The 19,535-nt window shown below is 43.8% G+C and overlaps 1 protein-coding gene across 4 annotated transcripts in view; it reads left to right on the forward strand.

The window, feature by feature from the left end:
- Tpx2 (TPX2 microtubule nucleation factor) overlaps positions 1-19,535 on the forward strand; it is a 47,743-nt gene extending 28,208 nt beyond the window's left edge. For 3 of the 4 annotated variants that reach the window (XM_052723765.1, XM_052723764.1, XM_052723766.1), the window contains exons 8-17: positions 895-1,168; positions 3,151-3,319; positions 5,151-5,289; positions 6,910-7,126; positions 13,413-13,508; positions 14,524-14,700; positions 15,958-16,104; positions 16,909-17,020; positions 17,600-17,787; positions 19,100-19,535. In XM_052723765.1, coding sequence (XP_052579725.1) covers positions 895-1,168; positions 3,151-3,319; positions 5,151-5,289; positions 6,910-7,126; positions 13,413-13,508; positions 14,524-14,700; positions 15,958-16,104; positions 16,909-17,020; positions 17,600-17,787; positions 19,100-19,207 — 1,627 coding nt within the window. In that variant the 3' untranslated portion in view covers positions 19,208-19,535. The remainder of the gene's footprint in view (positions 1-894; positions 1,169-3,150; positions 3,320-5,150; positions 5,290-6,909; positions 7,127-13,412; positions 13,509-14,523; positions 14,701-15,957; positions 16,105-16,908; positions 17,021-17,599; positions 17,788-19,099) is intronic. The other variant, XM_052723767.1, reaches the window with a different exon arrangement.

Raw genomic sequence — 19,535 nt, forward strand, 5'->3', positions numbered from 1 at the left:
ACCTTAGGGTTTTTTTTTTATTTTTTTAAAGATTTATTTATTTTATGTGTACAAGTATTTGCCAGTGCACTCCTTTGTGTGGGTACTCTGGAGGCTCGAAAAGGGCATCAGTTCTCCTAGAACTGGAGTTACAATGGTTGTGAGCCACATGTAGATGCTAAGTACTGAACTCAGGTCCTCTGCAAGAGCAGCCAGTGCTCTTAACTGCTGAGCCGTCTCTCTTAATCATCATCTTTATCTCCTCCAGCATTGAAATATTTTAACTTTTATTTGCTGGTAAGAGTTCTTTTTTGGTTTTTTTTTTTTTTTTGGTTCCTTTTTTTTGAGACAGGGTTTCTCTGTATAGCCCTGGCTCTCTTGGAACTCGATCTATATACCAGGCTGGCCTTGAACTCATAGACATCTGCCTGCCGCTACCTCCCCAGTGGTGGGGTTAAAGCTGTATGCCACCATCACCCCGCACTTTCTTTTTCTTACCTACACTGCTGGACCTGGAACTAGCCAGGTTACCAGGGCTGGTCTCCAGTTTGTGGTCCTCTGGTCTTAACCTCCCAAGTGCTGGAATTCTAAATGTGGCTCTTCTGACTTCTTAGCTCAGTTTTGCATGTGGCATAAAAACTAACCATTGGTGTAGACAAATAGGAATCTCCTGCTCTGTCTAGTGTCTTGTGTAGTTTTAGCATTTGTTCTCTGAAAATTTTAATACCTTCATGTAAAGTACCCATCTTTGCATAATGTTGCCTAATTAATGTTGCCACCATTTGTTTCTGGTAGAGAAACTGGTTTTGATAGATAACATAGGTTATAAATATAGTCTACCCAGCAGCTTTAGAGTCCTTGAATCGCTTAGCCCTTTCTTCCTTTCTTTTTTCTTTTGCTGATTCTTGTTTGTAGGCAGAAGATTCTGAAGAGCACCGAGGAGCAGGAGGTGGAGAAAAGACTGAAGATGCAGCAGGAGGTGGTGGAGATGCGGAGGAAGAATGAGGAGTTCAAGAAGCTGGCTCTCGCAGGGCCAGCGCAACCTGTGAAGAAGTCCACCAACCAAGTCACCAAAACAGTTGACTTCCACTTCCTCACAGATGAGCGAATCAAACAACATCCCAAGAACCAGGAAGAGTATAAGGAAGTGAATTTCATGTCTGAACTTCGAAAGCATCCTTCATCTCCTGTAAGTTGCCAGGCAACAATATTCTTATTACTAATTGAGTAGGATTCAGTGTAGCATTTGTTGTTATTATTTACAATAGGATAATTGAGGAGGCTTATTTTTTAAATCAAGATAGATATAAATTCCCTGTGAGCTGTGTGACTGTCAACAAATCACTCCTCTGGGAAAGCATGTTACCAAGTTGGTGTAAAAATTAAGATGGGACACGAAACACATAAAATTATATGTGGCAAATTTGTAGAGGCTTTCTCCAGCACCTGAAGGCTTGGGTGTGGAAAGTATGACCTCATTGTAAACGGATGTTTCTTGTCCCAACTGCCTGGTCTCAAATAACAGACTCAAAGGTTTAATGTTACTTATAAATGGTTGGCCAATAGCTCAGGTGTATTACTAACTAGCTCTTACATTTAAATTAATGCATTTTTATTAATCTATATTCTGTAATGAGGCTCCTGGCTTGCTACCTTATTTTCTACATGTCCTACTTGCTTGGCGGCTGGCTGTGTCTCCTGACTCTGCCCTCCTTCTTCCTGTTATTCTCAGTTTGACTTTCCCACCTAACTTCCTGCCCAGCTTTTTATTAACCAATGGGAGTAATACATATTCACAGTGTAGAAAAGGATTGTTCCACAGCACCTCATCTCAAATAAGACAGTGATGACTGCAAATATGAGGATTTAGGGTCATCATTGCTTCTGGTGGTGCTCTGTTAATAAAACCGGACACACACAATATGAGATGTCTGCCCCAACCCTAGTTGGATCAGGGAGTTTGCTGTGAGATTGTGTCTCCTAGGAATGTCAGAAGAGTCCCATTTCATTTAGGCTTGCCTCAAACTCACTGTGTAGCTGAGGATGACCTTTGAACTCCTGATCCTCCTGCCTTCACCTCCCCAACAATGGGATGGTGGGGTGCACCACCACTCCTGACTTCAGGCAAGGTTTTATTTTTAAATACTTTTAATACTTATTTTTCTTGTAGTATTTGTGTTTTGTGAGTGTATGCCATGTATGTGTGGGTGATAGTGGAGGTTAGAAGAGGGAGTGGGGATCCCATAATTGGAATTAGAGGTGTTTGTGTAAGTCACCTGAAGTGGGTGCTGGGAATTGAACTCGGGGCCTATGGAAGAACAGCAGATGTTCTTAACCACTGAGCTACCTCTCCATCCCCCCAAATGATTTATTTATTTTATGTGTACATGTGTTTTGTCTGCATGGATATTTATGCATCATATGTATGACTGGTGCCCATGTGTCCAGTTTTATTAGCAGAGCACTACCAGAAGCAATGATGATGCTAAATCATCATTCTGGAACTAGCGAGCCGCTCACATTTGTAGTCATCATTGTCTTTTAATTGAGATGAGGTTGTACTCTGTGGCCGGTCTTGAGTCAATCTTAAAGCCTGAATTTGTTGCTGCCTCTTTAGAAATATGCCCTGGAGTTTTGCTTCCATTCAAAATTAGTGGAAGGCAGAGGCAGGTGGATTTCTTGTGAGTTAAAGGCAGCCTGCTCTACATAGTGAGTTCCAGGCCAGTCAGGGCTACACAGAGAGACCAAACTAACTAAAAAAAACTCATTAAAAATAGATAAAAAGTTAATGATCCACAGTGGGGGGTAGGCTTTTGTATCAGTCAGTTTGAGGGTCTATGTGGAGAGAGCTAAGTTAGGCTTCTGCCTGACCTGATGCAGACCCAGCAGCCCATGCCAGTTTTGTGTGGTTTTACCTTTCCTTTCTCTTTCCCTTTGAATTCTAAAAAACTTGCTCTTGACTGGTTCAAAGCATTAATAGACTCGGGGAAAACTGCATATGTACTATTATAAAACAATCTCCTAAGTGCCAGATTTTTCAAAGAAGAAACATGTCAGACTGTGTAACCCTTGCTGAAGGACTGATAAGTGTAAGGATTCTGGCTCCACCACACCTGAGCATGTGCTGGCGGTAGATCCCATTTCATTTGCTGACAACTTTTCTCTTCACAGGCCCGAATGACTAAAGGATGCACCATTGTTAAGCCTTTCAATCTGTCCAAAGGAAAGAAGAGAACATTTGACGAAGCCGCTTCTCAGTATGTGCCCATTGCACAGCAGGTCGAAGCCTTCCACAGACGAACCCCTACTAGATACCACCTGAGGAATAAGAAGGACGAGAGTGAGTTTGCTCCAGCACTTAGCGGGCCGGGCCTCCTCCATCCCTGCACAGCAGCAGTGATCCTCGAGAGGAGGAGGAGGAGGAGGGGCGCAAAGGCTGACAAGTGTGGGTAGATTGGGTGGGGCACACATGAGAGGATCTCAGTTGTTTCTGTCTTTATGAAAGTAATTTCTACAAGAGCATAAAATCTGCAGGTTGAAAATAATTGCTGGGTGTGGTAACTCACCTTTAGTCCCAGCACTCGGGAGGCAGAGGTAGGCAGATCTCTGAGTTTGAAGCCAGCGTGGTCTACCAGGTAGGTTCCAGGACAGCCACTACACAGAGAAATCTTATCTCAAAAAACCGAAGGAAAGAAAATAATGTAAAATAACTTATCAGGAGATGTGGCTAAGCTGGACTGGTGTGCATGCTTGTAGTCCCAGCATTTGGGAGGTAGGGCAAGGCCAGTTTGGTCTAAATAGTGATTTCAAGGCTAGCCTGTGCTACAAAGAACCCATATTCAAAACAAAAAACAAATATGGCTAATATTTTGGATAAAACAGGATGTATTTTTGAGCTATCTAAAAGTTTTCTCTTCCTAGTAAGCATTGGTTAGTGTTTGGTTTTAGGTGGCTACATGAGTTGCTTTTAATGTAGTATTTCTCTGTTTTCTTTTTGCAATGCTGAGGAGTCAGTCTAAGACCTTGTGCATGCTAGGCAGGCACTCTACCAGTGTACTACATTCTCAACCCTAACTACAGTGTTTCTTAAGCTTGCTACTATAGACTGACATTTTATACTATGAAAATAGTGATTTTTTTTTTTATCTTCATGGAATTAAGTTCTCACCTAGTCAAAGCTTCATAGTCAGAATCTGTTTCAAAAGAGAATCCGGTAAATGAATGAGATAATTAATTTTTCTCACTGTTATATAAGGTCTAGATAGAAGAATTCATTTTAAGTAATTATGAAAATTGTCAGATTTGTTACCGGCCAGGGAAATCAATAGCCCCTGTGAGCATTGGTAATGCTCTAAATCAACAGTTCTCAACCTATGGGTCATGACCTCTTGGGGGTTGAATGACCTTTTTACAAGGTCACCTAAGACCATTGGAAAACATGGATATTTGTTGTATAAAAGCTAATAACAGTAACAAAATTACAGTTAGGAAGTAGCAACAAAAATAATTTTATGGTTGGGGGTTGCCAGGACATAAAAGGGTCACAGCGTTAGTTGAGAACCGCTGGTCTAAATGCTAACATTCTGGAACAGTTATTCTTGCTCTTTTGTCTGTCTCTGACTTTCTCCAGCTGTCTGTCAGACTTTCTTCTTTGCATCTCTGTTTGGTGTAGCTCTATAGTGAGGTTGGTTTGAAAGTTGAAATGTAGCCTAGGTTGGGCATCAACTATTGATCCTCCTGCCTCAGCTTCCTAAATGCTGGGATGACAGGCATGTACACCATGCCTGGCTTTACCATTGACTTGCTTTGATACAGATGTTTGTTGTGAAATTCATGAAGTTGGGAATTACTCATTGGTTTGTAAAGGTCTGGTGTCTTAAAACAGTAATAAAAACATTGTCAACAACAAGCAAAATAGTTGGTATTGTCAGTAGAAAGGCCTCTGCAGTGGCAAGGAACCCCATTGGGCTTGGCTAGACCTTAAGTGCAGAGATGGCAGAAGAATTTACCCTTCGATAAGGGTGGTAGGAGGAAGGGAGGGAACATCTGTAGGGTGAGAGAGAGCACAAAGCCAGGCACCCTGCTTTGTCTGTTTTCTACCTGGTTGGGCCAGCACTTACAGGTGAACTGGATCTTGGGGAACTAAGCAAATGTCTGATTTTGCTTTACAGACTTGTTACCCTCCAGACCTGTGACCAAGATCTCAAGAGACCCCCAGACTCCCATACTGCAAACCAAATACCGTGCGAGGCTTGTGACCTGCAAAAGCACAGCAGAACAGGAGGCTGAGGAGTTTGAGAAACTGCAACAGTAAGTCCACTTTCCTGTCTGAGGAATGCTAGTAAAACCTGCCTGGTTGCTCTCGGCCTACAGGGCAGCAGTTGCTGCCTTACTTCTCACGGTGGCTCTGTAGGCTGTGCTCCTTCCTGTCTCTGAATGAAAGTGGGAAGTAACAGGGAGGTGCCCTGGAGCATAAGCTGGTAAAAATCCAATGCAGAAGTGGGGATGGCAGAACTTACTTTTGGATTCCAGTTAAGGACTAAGGTTGGTCTAGACCTTACCTCTTCCTGACTTTCAAGGGATTTTTACAGCTTTACTCTTGGAAAAGGCTGGAACTTAGTGTAGTCAGCATTGAAACTTGTCTGCCAAGATCATCCCTGATCATTGTGGTATTGGGGGTGAAACCCAGGACCTTTGTGCAGGTAAGACAAACACTACTGCTGAGCTATACCCCAGCCCTTTTTAACTTTCAAGTAGAGCCTCACTAAGTTGCTTGTGCTGGCTTTTTAGCCGAGGTGTGTTTTAGTTATCCAATTCTCTTGCCTTGGCCCGAATTGCTGGGATTATAGACCATGTTACCAGCGTTGGCCCTATCTTTTTTTTTTTTTTAAAGACAGGGTTTCAGAGTTGCTATTAGCAAAGATGGCTTTGATTTTTTTTTTTTTTTTAGTTTTTATTTTATATTTATGGGAGTTTTGCCTTCATGCAGTATCTGCACCACTGGCATGCCTGGTGCCCAAGGAAGCCAGAAGAGGATGTTGGACCCTCTTGTAGATGAACAGTGTTATTAAATGAGAAACACAGAGCCAATTGCAGAGTTAAAAGTCGAAGAGGTCAGAGCAGTAGCTGAGAGCTGAGCTTACCCTTCGCTGCCGCTGCTGCCAGAGCACTACTTCCTGTGTATCTGTCTTTTTATAGACTTTCTGTTCTGCCTTCTCATTGGTTGTAAACCCAACCACATGACCTCGTCACTGCCCATCTATACAGACCTCCAGGTCTTCTATGGTTGTATTGAGATTAAAGGCGTGTCTCCATACAGGTGGTATCCTTGAACACACAGAGATCTGCCTGTCGTGTGATTGGGATTAAGGGCGTGTGCTACCACTGCCAGACTTCTGCTATGGCTTGCTATTAGCTCTGATCCCCAGGCAACTTTATTTATTAACATACAAATAAAATCACATTTCAGCACAAATAAAATATCACCATGCCTTCTGGAACTGGAGATGGTTACAAATAGTTGTTTGCTGTGGGTGCTGGGAACTGAGGCTTTTTGGAGTAGCAGCCAGTCCTTTTAACCCCCAAGCCAGCTCTCCAGCCCCAAACTTGAGTTTCTGGTCCCCTGTCTTTACCTCCTGAATGCTAGGATTACAGGTGCTTGCCATCAAGGAGCCCCAAGCCCCTGTCTCTACCTTCTGAATGCTAGGGTTACAGGTGCTTGTCGTCAGGGAGCCCCAAGCCCCAGTAGGAAATTCCGGCTGCCTCATTTACTCTTCTCAGGAGGTGAAGAAGATGAGATGGAGAGGAGAGATTTTGCTGCACAGGGTGGATTATCTTATCGCTTATTTAATAGGTGTTGTTCTACTTTGTGTAGTTTTTGTTTAATTTAAAAAGCCTTTTGTGTTTGTTATTTAAATTCTCTCCTTACAGATATAAATTCAAAGCCCGGGAACTTGATCCCAGAATTTTTGGAAGTGGCCCCATCTTGCCGAAGAGACCTCCTGTTAAACCTCCCACTCAGCCTATTGGTTTTGATTTAGAAATTGAGAAACGAATTCAGGATCGAGAGTCAAAGAAAAAGTCAGAGGACGAACACTTTGAGTTTCATTCCAGACCTTGCCCCACTAAGATCTTGGAAGATGTCGTGGTAAGAATACTTGAGGTGTGGGAGCTGGCAGAAGTGTTCTGTATGTGACTAAAAATCTGCCCATTCACAAATGCTCAGGTTGGTACTGTGAGTAGGACGTCATTGTAGCAGGCTGGAGATGACAAAAAGATCCTGCAGAACTGACTTTTGGTCTTAGGATTTCAAGTCTAGTAAGAGGCAATGTGTGGGTACATAATAAAAGACTCCTAGGAGGTTGTGTTCTGAAAAGAGATGCAGTTTTTTCCTTTCTTTTGGTTTGTTTTTTTTTTCAAAACAGGGTTTCTCTGTGTAGTCCTGACTGTCCTGGAACTCACTTTGTAGTCCAGGCTGACCTCAAACTCACAGAGACCCACCGCCTCTACCTCCCGAGTGCTGGGACTAAAGGCACCTGGCAAGAGGTGTGGTTTAAAGGGCTGCAGAACTGGAGAAGAGGGAGGAAACTTCAGAGAGTGCTTTGTAGAGGAACAACCTTTGATGATGTGTAGTAGAGGTGACATCCTTGTGTTGTCATTGTGTCATGGCTGACACATGTCCCTTTTCATATGGAGTCATCCCTCAGTATCTGCAATATTGCCTTCAGAACCTTGCATAGGTAACCAAGATCTGTAAATGTTCAAGTCTCATAACATATAAACTAGAACAGCATACACTATTTAAATAATGAATCTTTCCTTTGAGAAGAGGTCTCGCTTTGTTGCCCAGGCTTGTCTTAACCTTCTGGGTCACAGAGATGTCCTTGTGTTAGCCTCCTGGTAGCCAGGACTGCAGATTCCATGCATTGTGCTGGCTTTCTGTGTGCCATCTTTGCCTTTGCTTGTTTTAGAGTCGGCCGTGAGGGGAACTGTGATAGATTGTTTTGTTTATTCCATTTCCTTGCATTAGACCAAAAGCAAACTCAAGTTACACTTCCAAGGCTTTATAAAAATCATTGTACCTAGAAATAATCATCATTTCCTCTTTAACTGAAAGCTTTTCTTCATATGGCACCCCCGTTCTCCCGACCCCTGTGTGTGTGTGTGTGGGGGGGGGAAGGTAGGACCAAATCTGTGAGGTGCTGAAGGAGAGTGCTGCCTGACCAGCTTTCAGAATCCTCTGGGGCTCTCCTTATGTAAACAGATTCCCAGCCCTGGCATTCTGATTTGCTGAGTCCAGGTCAGAGAGCTCTCAGCTGGACGAACAGCTGGACGAACAGCTGGGGTTCCTGACTCAGTGAACGGCCATGTTGATAACAGTGAACTGTACCTCTTAGTGCTTGTGCTGTCCTGAGGGGTTCTTATTTTTTTTGTTTTTTTAAGTAAATCCTTTTTTTATTTTATATTTTTTAAACAATTTATTTATTTTTATTTTATTTGCATTAGTGTTTTGCCTGCATGTATGTCTGGGTGAGGGTGTCGGATCCCCTGGAACTGGAGTTACAGACAGTTGAAAGCTGCCATGTGGGTGCTGGGAATTGAACCGGGGTCCTCTGGAAGAGCAGTCAGTGCTCTTAACCACTGAGCCATCTCTCCAGCCCCCTGAGGTGTTTTTGTTTTTTGTTTTGAGACAGGCTCTCACTATGTAGCCCTGGCACATAGAAGAGACATTAGATATATTCTTTTCTCTCAGTCTCTTTCTTTCTTTTGTTTTTTGAGACAGGTTTCTCAATGTAGTCTTGGCTGTCCTAGAACTCTTTGTGGAGACCAGGCTGGCCCAGAACTCACAAAAATCCACCTGCTTTTGCCTACCACATGTTGGGATTAAAGGCATGGGCCACCACACTGGCTTAGAGGTATTCTTTTCCATCTTCTATTTTTTTTTTTTTTTTTAGAAAACTCAGCTTTAAGCCGGGCGGTGGTGGCGCACGCCTTTAATCCCAGCACTCAGGAGGCAGAGCCAGGCAGATCTCTGTGAGTTCGAGGCCAGCCTGGTCTCCAAAGCGAGTTCCAGGAAAGGCGCAAAGCTACACAGAGAAACCCTGTCTCGAAAAACTAAAAAAAAAAAAAAAAAAAGAAAACTCAGCTTTAAAAAGGGTATGTGGACACAGCTGTGCTCCTGTGTGCTCTTACAGTCCTTCGGGAGATACAGTGAGTGTAGTGTGCTGTTTGTGAACAAGGAGGAGCAGTTAAAGCCCCTGAGAAGGAGCCATGCAGACAGTTTGTAGTGGGAACCAATCCTCATAATTTGGCAAAGGAAAAGTTGTTCTGTAAGAAATCAGAGAAGGGGATTTCCTCTTCTTTGTTTCACACCTGTGATTGACAGATGGCAAAGGCAGTGAAAGATGGGCTTGAGTAGCAGAGAACATGAGTCGGAGTTGAAAAATGGCTCTCGGGGCTCTGGTGGTGTGATGGAAGGCCTTGAGCGTGAGGGTGGGGAAGGGGAACTTGCTGCTGGTGCCTGGTAGGGGCTGCACTGTCGGCGGAGCTGGGGAGAGGATCGATCCGCTGTTTCAGGGATGGCTCAGGGACAGCAGCAGGTTGTCCAGCTTCTTTGTGTGTAGTCTTCGTGTGGTTTTTGCATACATGTTGAAATGATGTTACTGGTGAGATGAGATCCTCAGAGTACTGAGCCAGGCCAGAGAGCGCATCCCAGGGCACTTGGGGCATTTCCTGCCCCGTCATCTATCCAAGCACACTGTCCACTTCTAAACGCACAGTCCCCTTCCCCAAGCTTCCTTCTAAGGGAGGCTTTCCCTGGTTTACTCTTTTTTTTTTCTTTTTATAATTTTTTTTTTTTTTTTGTTTTTCGAGACAGGGTTTCTCTGTGTAGTTTTGGTGCCTGTCCTGGATCTTGCTCTGTAGACCAGGCTGGCCTTGAACTCACAAAGATCCGCCTGCCTCTGCCTCCCGAGTGCTGGGATTAAAGGCGTGCGCCACCACCGCCCGGCCCCCTAGTTTGCTCTTAGCAGCAGCATCCACTGGGTTTCTTTAGGACACTGATGAAGATTGAGATGTATTTCAATTACTACTTGTTTATTGTCTCTTTTCTCTTCTACTGGAAGGGAGAACAGGGAACTTGTGTGTCCATGTCATTCACTTTGTGTCCTGCCCAGGGCCTGACCTGGTGTCTATAGCACAGGCACTCTAGCGTTAGATACCCCTGTGAGGGACATTATCAGCTGATGTGCCCCAGCTTGTGTCTGTAATTAATCTGTGCTAGACCCTGGGAGCTCAAAGGTGGCCTGAGGCAGGCACTTGTCCTTGAAGCTAGTAGAGGCTGGTAGAACAGACCACATGCTTTTACCACCAGGTCTTACTGTAGGTGCTGAGTGTAAGGTTTCAGCTCTGAGGGAGAGGTTTCCCCTCTACAAGTGTTACAGCTCTGAGGGAGAGGTTTCCCCTCTACAAATGTTACAGCTCTGAGGGGAGAGGTATCCAGGCAGTTGGGAGCCAAAGAATACCACAAAGTCACACCGCACAACAGACCTCACACAAGAGATTTTTTGGGAGAGGGTGGCTGCCTCTGCTCAGTTGGGAAGCAGCAGAGAACTGAGCAGGAGACAGGCTTCTACAGGGCTTCTTGGGGGAGGAGCTTTCTAGGGTAGAGAGTTCCAGGTTGGGGACTGGTGGATTTTCAAACCAGGAAGTGAGCTTGGATCACTTACCCTACACCAAAGGTTCTCAACCTGTGGGTCACAACCCATTTGAGGATCAACTGACCCTTTCACAGGGGTTGCTTAAAACCATGGGGAAACACAGATTTACATTAATAGTAGCAAAATCAAAGTTATGAAGTAGCAGTAGGAAATAATTTTATAGTTGGGGTCAGCACAACATAGTAGCTGTATTAAATGGTCCCAGTATTAGGAAGGTTGAGAACCACTGCTCTACACTATGGAAAAGGCAGAGGGATGCAAATGTCAACATTCCTGAGCCTCAAGGAACTTAGAATTGAAATGTAAAAATAACAAAAAGGGGGCTGGAGAGATGGCTCAGCGGTTAAAAGCACTGGCTGTTCTTTCAGAGGTCCTGAGTTCAATTCCCAGCAACCACATGGTGGCTCCCAACCATCTGTAATGAGAACTGGCATCCTCTTCTGGCATGCAGGCATACATGCAGGCAGAACACTGTATACATAATAAATCTTAAAAAAAAAAAAACCAAAACAACAAAAAAAAAGGAAACTTCTGTGTCTGGAAATTGTATTTCTTTTTCTTTGTTTCTAATTGAGCCCCTAGTTGGCTTGATTGTAGTGGAGATGGGATTTGTTTAAATAGTTGCTGCAAGAATTATTTTTCTTTTTTTCTTTCTTCTTCTTTTTTTTTTTTTTTGAGGCTCATGTAGCCCTGGCTACCCTGGAACTGGCTTTGTAGATCAGGCTGGTTTTGAATTCACAGATCAGTCTGCCTATGCCTCCCAAGTGCTAACCATAATTTTTTATGAAGTTTTTTGTATTGTAGTACTTATTTATTTGTTTGTTTGCTTTGTGTGTATGTGTGTGTGTGAAGGTCAGAGGACTTTCCTACCGCGTGGGTTCCAGGAATGGGACCCTCCGGTCATGATGCTTGACAAGCCAGCACTTTTACCCCCTGAGCCGTCTCATGGACTGCCCAAAGATGGTTTCCTTCTTTGTTCTTAAAAGGTTTGTTTTATTTATATGTGTGTACCTTGGAGGTCAGAAAGGATTGTGTGATTCCTTGGAGTTACAGGTATTTGTAAACTTCTGATACGGATGCTGGACTCAGGTCCTCTAACCCCCCCCCCCAGCCATCTCTCCAGCCCCCCCCCCCCAGATCATTTCTTACAGAACATCTTTTCCTTTCTGTTGATTCCACTGCGAACTGTCTGTGTGGCTGCTGCTTAGGGGTATCATTGCTCCTCTCTGTACCACAAGCACCGTACCACTCTCACTGTATCCCCTGGGTGGATGCAGAGAAAGGTCAAAAAATGAAAGAGGTGGGTATCGCAGGACTGAGTGAGTCCTCAGATAGTGAATTGCTTTGTTTTGTGAACTTCTGGCTGGAGGCTGTTGCTGTGCCTGCATGCAGGTGGGAAACAGATGGACCAGAGCAGAGCCCTGGCCTGCTGGGCTTTCTTTCCATGTCACGTAATCCTGGTGCAGTTCACCATGGCAAAACACTAATGCACATAAAATAAAAAATAAAGGTGAAAGAATCATGTGAAAGCATATTAATTACAAAGTCTGATGACTGGATTTCCTGTGCTAGTGATAGCAGTCTTTAGAAAACAGAAAATCTGAGGCTAGAAAGACAGCTCAGCAGTTAAGAGCACTCGTGACTCTTGGGGGACCTGGGTTGATTCCCAGCACCCACAGCTAGTTCACTGCCATCCACAGCTCCAGTTCCAGGTACCCAACGCCCTCTTCTGACCTTCTCTGGTACCAAGCGTGCACATGGTGCACAGACATACATGCAGGCCAGTATTCATACACATAAAATAAAAAAATAAGTACAATAAACTTTTGCATGGCATGTACAATCAACTACAGTTCTGAGTTCTGCATCTGAATTCAACTAACCATGGATGGAAAATATTTAGGAAAAAAATTAATTTGTACCAATCATGTACGAACTTCTTTCCTTGGCTAATATTCCCTACATAATATAATAAATTCATATAATAAAATCATAATGGGATGGAATAAATGATAGAGTAAATATATTGAATACATTTTCATCATGTTAGGTATTATGAGTAATATACTAATGACATAAAATATGTGAGAAGATGTGCATAGGTTATATGCAAATACTGCACCCTTTTGTTTAAGGGATTTCCACGTTGGTCAGGTTTGGTTTCCATGAGTGGGGCTTCTAGAGGTCCTGACCGTGCTGACAGTGGAGGCCTCTATTGTCTTGGCATATGAACGTTTCTTAAGGCATTTTAATTTCCCTTAGTTTTTTGTTTTGTCTAGTTGTGTGTGTGTGTATATATCTTTGTGTGATGTTTGATTAAGAGTGTTAGTACTAGCCGGGTGGTGGTGGCGCACGCCTTTAATCCCAGCACTCGGGAGGCAGAGCCAGGCGGATCTCTGTGAGTTCGAGGCCAGCCTGGGCTACCAAGTGAGTTCCAGGAAAGGCGCAAAGCTACACAGAGAAACCCTGTCTCGAAAAACCAAAAAAAAAAAAAAAAAAAAAAAGAGTGTTAGTACTTGCATTCTCATGTAGAAGTTAGAAGACAACTTTGGGAGTTGGCTCTTTCCTTCCACCGTGGGTTATGGGATCAAACACAGGTCAGGCTTGTTGGCAAGTGCCCACTCATGTGGGTTTTATCTTCCAGGCCTGGGTTTTAGTGTTCCATGTAGCATACTGGAAATTGTTCTGGGATGTCTAATTGTGTGCTCCTTCTAGGGTGTTCCTGAAAAGAAGGTAATTCCAGCCACTGTCCCCAAGTCACCAGTTTTTGCACTGAAGAACAGGATCCGAGTGCCCACCAGAGAAGATGAGGTGATTTCCCTGGGGGAGGGCATCTCCTTTTCCCTCTGCATCATCAGTCTGAGTCCTAACCAGTCTTTACAGTTAAGGGGCCCAAAGGCAATCAGCTCTTGTCTGGAGTTATCTGTAAGAATAATATGAACGATCATCTGTTTTGTTCCTCTGAGAGCAATTGGTAAGGTGTGACTCTTAGCTTTCGGTGATAATGGGTTACAATCCATGAAAACAGCAGGAAAGTTAAGCATTAGAGGCTCGTCTGTTCCGATAGCATTGATCATGATGTCTTTGTAACATGGTCAAGCGTTTCCTGAGTTATTGTCACTGTTCAGTGAGGGACTTTTAAAACATATACTAAGCAGTTACATTGTATTGTCCTTGATACCCAGGGGTCACAAAGGTGACTGAGGGTGGTGATTCATGGGACTGTAAAATGTGAACTGTCATCGATCATGCTAGCTTCTTATTACATCTCCTATTTTATCTATAAATATCTAGAGTTAGGGTAATTTTATAGCAGACCTCAGCATAAACCTTTTTATAGGTTCAGTTGAAACTAAAATACATGGTAATCTTATGTTACTAGCTTGAACCCAAACAACCAACTTGGTCCTATTCTGGGTTTGGCAACCATTAATTCCAGTCACATGTTTTAGTGGAGTCTGGAGTCTGAGTCAGAGTCTAAGGTATAAGTATGCTTACTTAGTACCTTCTGCTCTTCACTTTGTCTGTCTGATTTCATTAGTTATTCCAACATTCCTGAGAGGAACTTGAGATTTTTAAAGAGTAATTGTTTTGGTTATTTACCAAATGCTTTTTACATTGCTTTGACCTATGATGTGGTAACTGAATTGGCATTGTCCATCTTTGATAGAAAAGGAATCTAGGTTTCTGAAGTCACACCTTAGGCTGAGTGACTTGCATTAATTAGTGGCTGATCTCATACAGTGCCTTCTGAGTCCACATTGTGAGGTGGGTGGGCAGGGGAGACATGAGGACTCTTGTTTGTAAACTGTAGTTTCTCTCTTAGGAAGAGGATAAGCCAGTCGTGATACGAGCTCAGCCTGTGCCACATTATGGGGTGCCTTATAAGCCCCATATCCCAGAGGCAAGAAACGTGGAGGTGTGCCCTTTCTCCTTTGATACCCGCGACAAAGAGCGCCAGGTGCAGAAGGAGAAGAAAATAAAAGAAATGCAGAAAGGGGAGGTAGGTGTTTTCATTTTGTAATTTGCAAAATACTATCTTTGGTCCTTCAAAGGGAACCTTTTCTCCCCTGTCTGTCTGTCTGTCTGTCTGTCTGTCTGTCTGTTTGGAGGCAGTGTCTTGCTGTGTAGAACAGACTTGCTTTGAATCTGTGGTTGTCTTCCTGTTTCTGCTTCCAAGTACAGGCATGTATCTATCACTACACCTCACTCAGGGAACTTTTTTTTTTTTTCAAAGATTTATTATGTATACAGTATTCTGCCTGCATGTGTCCTTGCAGGCCAGAAGAGAGCACCAGATCTCATTACGGATGGTTGTGAGCTACTATGTGGTTGCTGGGAATTGAACTCAGGACCTCCAGAAGAGCAGTCAGTGCTTTTAACTGCTGAGCCATCTCTCCAGCCCCAGAGAACTTTTATACAGAATTACTAAATATATAAAAAAGTATAAAAACATATGTTTTAATAAAAAGGTATATGTATACTTCTTATATAAAATTACTATTGAAATCATTGCTTTCCACTGGTGGCCTGCAAGACCCCCTGTGAAATATGTGTTGGGCAAGTAACCTGTCTGGCACAAGGAGGCTCATGGCTGCCAGTTTTGGAAGTGTTAGGAGGAAAACGTAGGTTTTCTTTGGGGTCTAAAAGGTTCCACTGCTTTGCAAACTGACTTTCAGGTCCATACACATATTCCTGTCTTTCAGGTCCATATGCATTTCCTGTCTTTCAGGTCCATACTCATATTCCTGTCTTTCAGGTCTATACACATATTCAGGATCAAATATTGCTTTATCTCTGTCTCAGTTTGCTTTCTAGCTCTGTGATAAAATACCACAACCAAAAGCAGCTTGAGAAGAAGGTTCTTGTTTGACTGTGTTTTCTCAGTTGAAGTTTCCTCTTCCCAGATAACCCTGGCTTGTGTCAAGCTGACAAAATGCTTACCAGCATACTTGCTAAGAGCCTTTTTTGGTTTTGTTTGGCTTTTGAGATATTGTCTCACTGTGTAGTCTAGGCAGGTATATTGATTTCCTGATCCTCCTTCATCAGCTCCTGGAGGTCTGGGCTTCTAGGTGTGCATCGCCATGTCTGGCAAGAGATCCTTTTAGTGTTTGTCATCTGTCTGTTTTATGCAGAGACTTGAAGGTGGCGAGGCACTGAAGTCATCAACAGGATCTGATGTCCTCTGTGGGATAGATTTTCCTGTCTTCCTCATTGACCAAACTTCCTTACGTTACTCTTCTGTTTGCTTTTCCTTTAGGTGCCCAAGTTCAAGGCCCTTCCTGTGCCCCATTTTGACACCATTAACTTGCCAGAGAAAAAGGTGAAGAATGTGACTCAGGCTGAGCCTTTCTCCCTGGAAACAGACAAGAGGGGTGCCTACAAGGCTGAGATGTGGAAACAACAGGTAGGAAGAGGGGCGCAGCTGGAATGTTTGTTGGTGGTTGGTTGGTTGATGAGTGTGTAGGTGAGTGAGCAGGCCTATAGGTAGGTTGGACTGGTAGATCCACTATCTATATTGAAATCATCTGGGGTGACAGGTTTGATCATTTTAATATATTCTGTGTAAACCAGGAGTCACATCAGTTTTTCTGTAAAAGGTCAAACAATATTTGTTTTAGGTTTTATAGGTTACATATGACTTCTGTCAGATAATTTATTTCTCTCCCCATTTCCCCTCCCCCCCCATTTGTATATTTGAACATGTAAAGACTACTCTTAGTTCATCTTGATTTGCCGGAAGGCTGAATTTTGCTCACCTCTGCTTTAGTAGCCGCCTGGTGATGCAAGATTCTTTCTTAGTCAAGAGTTTCTGTAACTCCTTTCTCATCTATTTCCTTAAGTTGGTGCTTTGGTAAAAAACAGGATGGGAGAATTGGTTCTCAATAAGATAGGCTGTTTTTTCAGCATGGTATATGATATAATTGCTCTTTCTATATCATAGTAGGTGATAAAAGACAAATGATTGATTGTAGTTTGGTGTAATTGGCATCTAATTTTGCCACTATCACTGTTCTGTCTCTTCTCAAAACCAAAGCTACCCAGGATTTAATTGAGCCTCTGGGTCTGACTACTCACTTATAGGAAATCAAGGGCTGGGAAGTGCTGTCTTTCTAATGAGGCAGTCCAGACCCTTCCTTCCGGCTGTGTGTTACTGCACAGTGGCCATGAAACGTTGTGTGCGGCTGTCTGACAGACTTCTCTCCGACAGCTCGAAGAAGAGCTGAAGCAACAGAAGGAAGCAGCTTGCTTCAAGGCTCGGCCAAACACCATCATCTTCCAAGAGCCCTTTGTCCCCAAGAAAGAGAAGAAATCAGTTGCAGGTAGTATTTTATGTGCTATTGGGGGTAGGGACAGAATGTCAGACTTTGCAGGGGGTGCTCGGACTTGCTGTGTCAACAAGCAATGTCTTACCTGAGAGGACGGGAGCTTCTTCCCCTAGACCAGCCTTCTGCTCTTGTTGAGGCCATAGCTCCCTTAAGTTGTCGACTGTGTTGGGGCAGACACAGCTGGCCTTTCAGTGACAGTCACAGGCTATCCACCCCCAAGCAGGGGACAAGTGGATGAGGGAAAGGTGCTGGGATTTCTTAGGCATTGGGCAACACGGCAGGGGGTTGGGATTCTTCTCCTTCTGTGTTAAAATTCCTGTGGGGAGAGCAGCATGTAGTGCTGAGCAAGCCTCATCACCTCACTAGGTCTGGCTGTTGTCTCATTTCCACTAAATGATTTCCATAGGCCTTTCCAACTACAGCTCAGCATTCTAAGTCCGTAAGTGACTTTACTCCACACTTCTTTGGTAGCTTTTGGGTGCTAGCCATGTCTTTCCACTTGGCCTAGTCCTGGGGGGCTAGGTTTATGGAGTACTGCATGTGCATCAATATTGTCTCTGTTTGTGTACTCAGAGAACCTTTCTGGTTCTCTAGTTCAGGAACCCTTTCAACTGGCCACTGAGAAGAGAGCCAAGGAGCGGCAGGAGTTGGGAAAGAGAATGGCTGAAATGGAAGCCTGGAAAATGCAGCAGTTGGAAGAAGTCAGGCAACAGGAAGAGGCGCAGGAAAAGGAGGAGCTAGCCAGGCTACGGAAAGAACTGGTAATCAGCTGGGCAGCATGCGCACTGGCAAACCCTGGCTTGTCTCTGATGTGGGTTTTGGTGGAGCCAGGACAAACTGTTCGACATCTACCTTGACAGCCGAGTGAAGGGGAAACAGCAGTCTCCCCTTGGTACACTCCAAAAACCAGCCTCTGCTTCATCGTGCTAGTTTTCTTTTTTGCTTGTATAGTTTTCAGGTCCCTGCCTCTGGTTTTCAGGTATCTAGTTTGTTCCCAGTGTAGATCTGTTTCTTACAGCAATTCTCAGTGGAGGCCAGGGGCAACTCTCTAAGCACAATGAATCAGGGCTGCGAATCACTGTATTAATTGGCCACACCTCGTCTCCCCAGCAGCCCTTCTTGATTACTGCTCTTTTGCCGTTTGTTGAATACTAAAAGTCAATCAAATAAGCCTAAAATTTTACTCTGGTTATTTTTTAAAATATTTTTTATTTTTTGTTTTTTCAGACATGAGTGTTTTGACTACATTTATGTCTGTGTACTGCTTGCATGGAGTGCCCATGGAAGCTAGAAAAGGGCATCAGATCTCCTTGTTTCTTTTTAAATAATACATTTTTTTTAATTTTAAAAGATTTATTTATTAATTTATGCATATAAATGTTTTGCTTGCATGTATGCGTATCCACCATGTGTGTGCGTGGTGTCCTCAGAGGTCAGAGGAGGGTGACAGATACCTGGGACTAGAGTTGCAGATGGTTGTGAGCCACCATGTGGGTGGTGGGAATTGAACCTGGGTCCTTTGGAAGAGCAATCAATGCACTTAACCACTGAGCCATTGCTCCAGCCCCTAGCACAAATTTTTAACTTGTGACTTTGTCTTCTACGGTTGAGAAAGGCTCTGTTACTCTCCCTAGTAATTTACACTGAGGATAAGTTGGACATTCTTTTTTTTTTTTTTTTTTTTTTTTGGTTTTTCGAGACAGGGTTTCTCTGTGTAGCTTTGCGCCTTTCCTGGGACTCACTTGGTAGCCCAGGCTGGCCTCGAACTCACAGAGATCCGCCTGCCTCTGCCTCCAAGTGCTGGGATTAAAGGCATGCGCCACCACCGCCTGGCTTTTTTTTTTTTGTTTTTGTTTTTTCGAAGTTGGACATTCTTAGTGAGTGGCCCAGTGAGCAAGAGTCGGAACCTGTTTGGGCCTCATAGTTCTCCATTTTACTGTGCCCTCCTTCCTTAAATTTGTCACGGGGATCTGTAAACCTTTCCAACCATTTTCCTGTAAAGGACAAAAGCAAATGAGTGTGCACAGTCCTGCAGCATCCTTCTGGGCAGTAACCTCGCTTCCCTGCTCACAGGTGCACAAGGCGAATCCAATCCGCAAGTACTCAGCGGTGGAGGTGAAGTCAAGTGAGCTGCCGCTGACGGTGCCCGTGTCTCCGAAGTTCTCCACCCGCTTCCAGTAGGAGCTCTTTACGTCACACCGGGCCGGAGAGCCCTTTCCAGACTCACCACCACGTGTGGCAGCGAACCTATGTGTGGCTGTGACCACTGTGAGCGCACACCATTGTTCTCGAAGATCATTGTCCTCAGTTTTGAAACTAGTGAGACATGACTCATCTAGGCTTTAATCAGACTTCTTGTAGTTACCTCCTTTCGACATCAGTTGGTCCTTTACTATTGGCCTTCTAGGACTTCAAGTGTTTGTTTTAGCACAGTCTTTTTTCCTCCTAATCCCCCCACTCCTCTTTTATATGTATATTTTAAGCATAAAATAAAGAGCGTTAAACTCTG

The sequence above is a fragment of the Peromyscus californicus genome, unplaced genomic scaffold, assembly GCF_007827085.1.
Source record: "Peromyscus californicus insignis strain IS unplaced genomic scaffold, ASM782708v3 Scaffold_7__1_contigs__length_154581171, whole genome shotgun sequence".
Classification (NCBI taxonomy): Eukaryota; Metazoa; Chordata; class Mammalia; order Rodentia; family Cricetidae; genus Peromyscus; species Peromyscus californicus.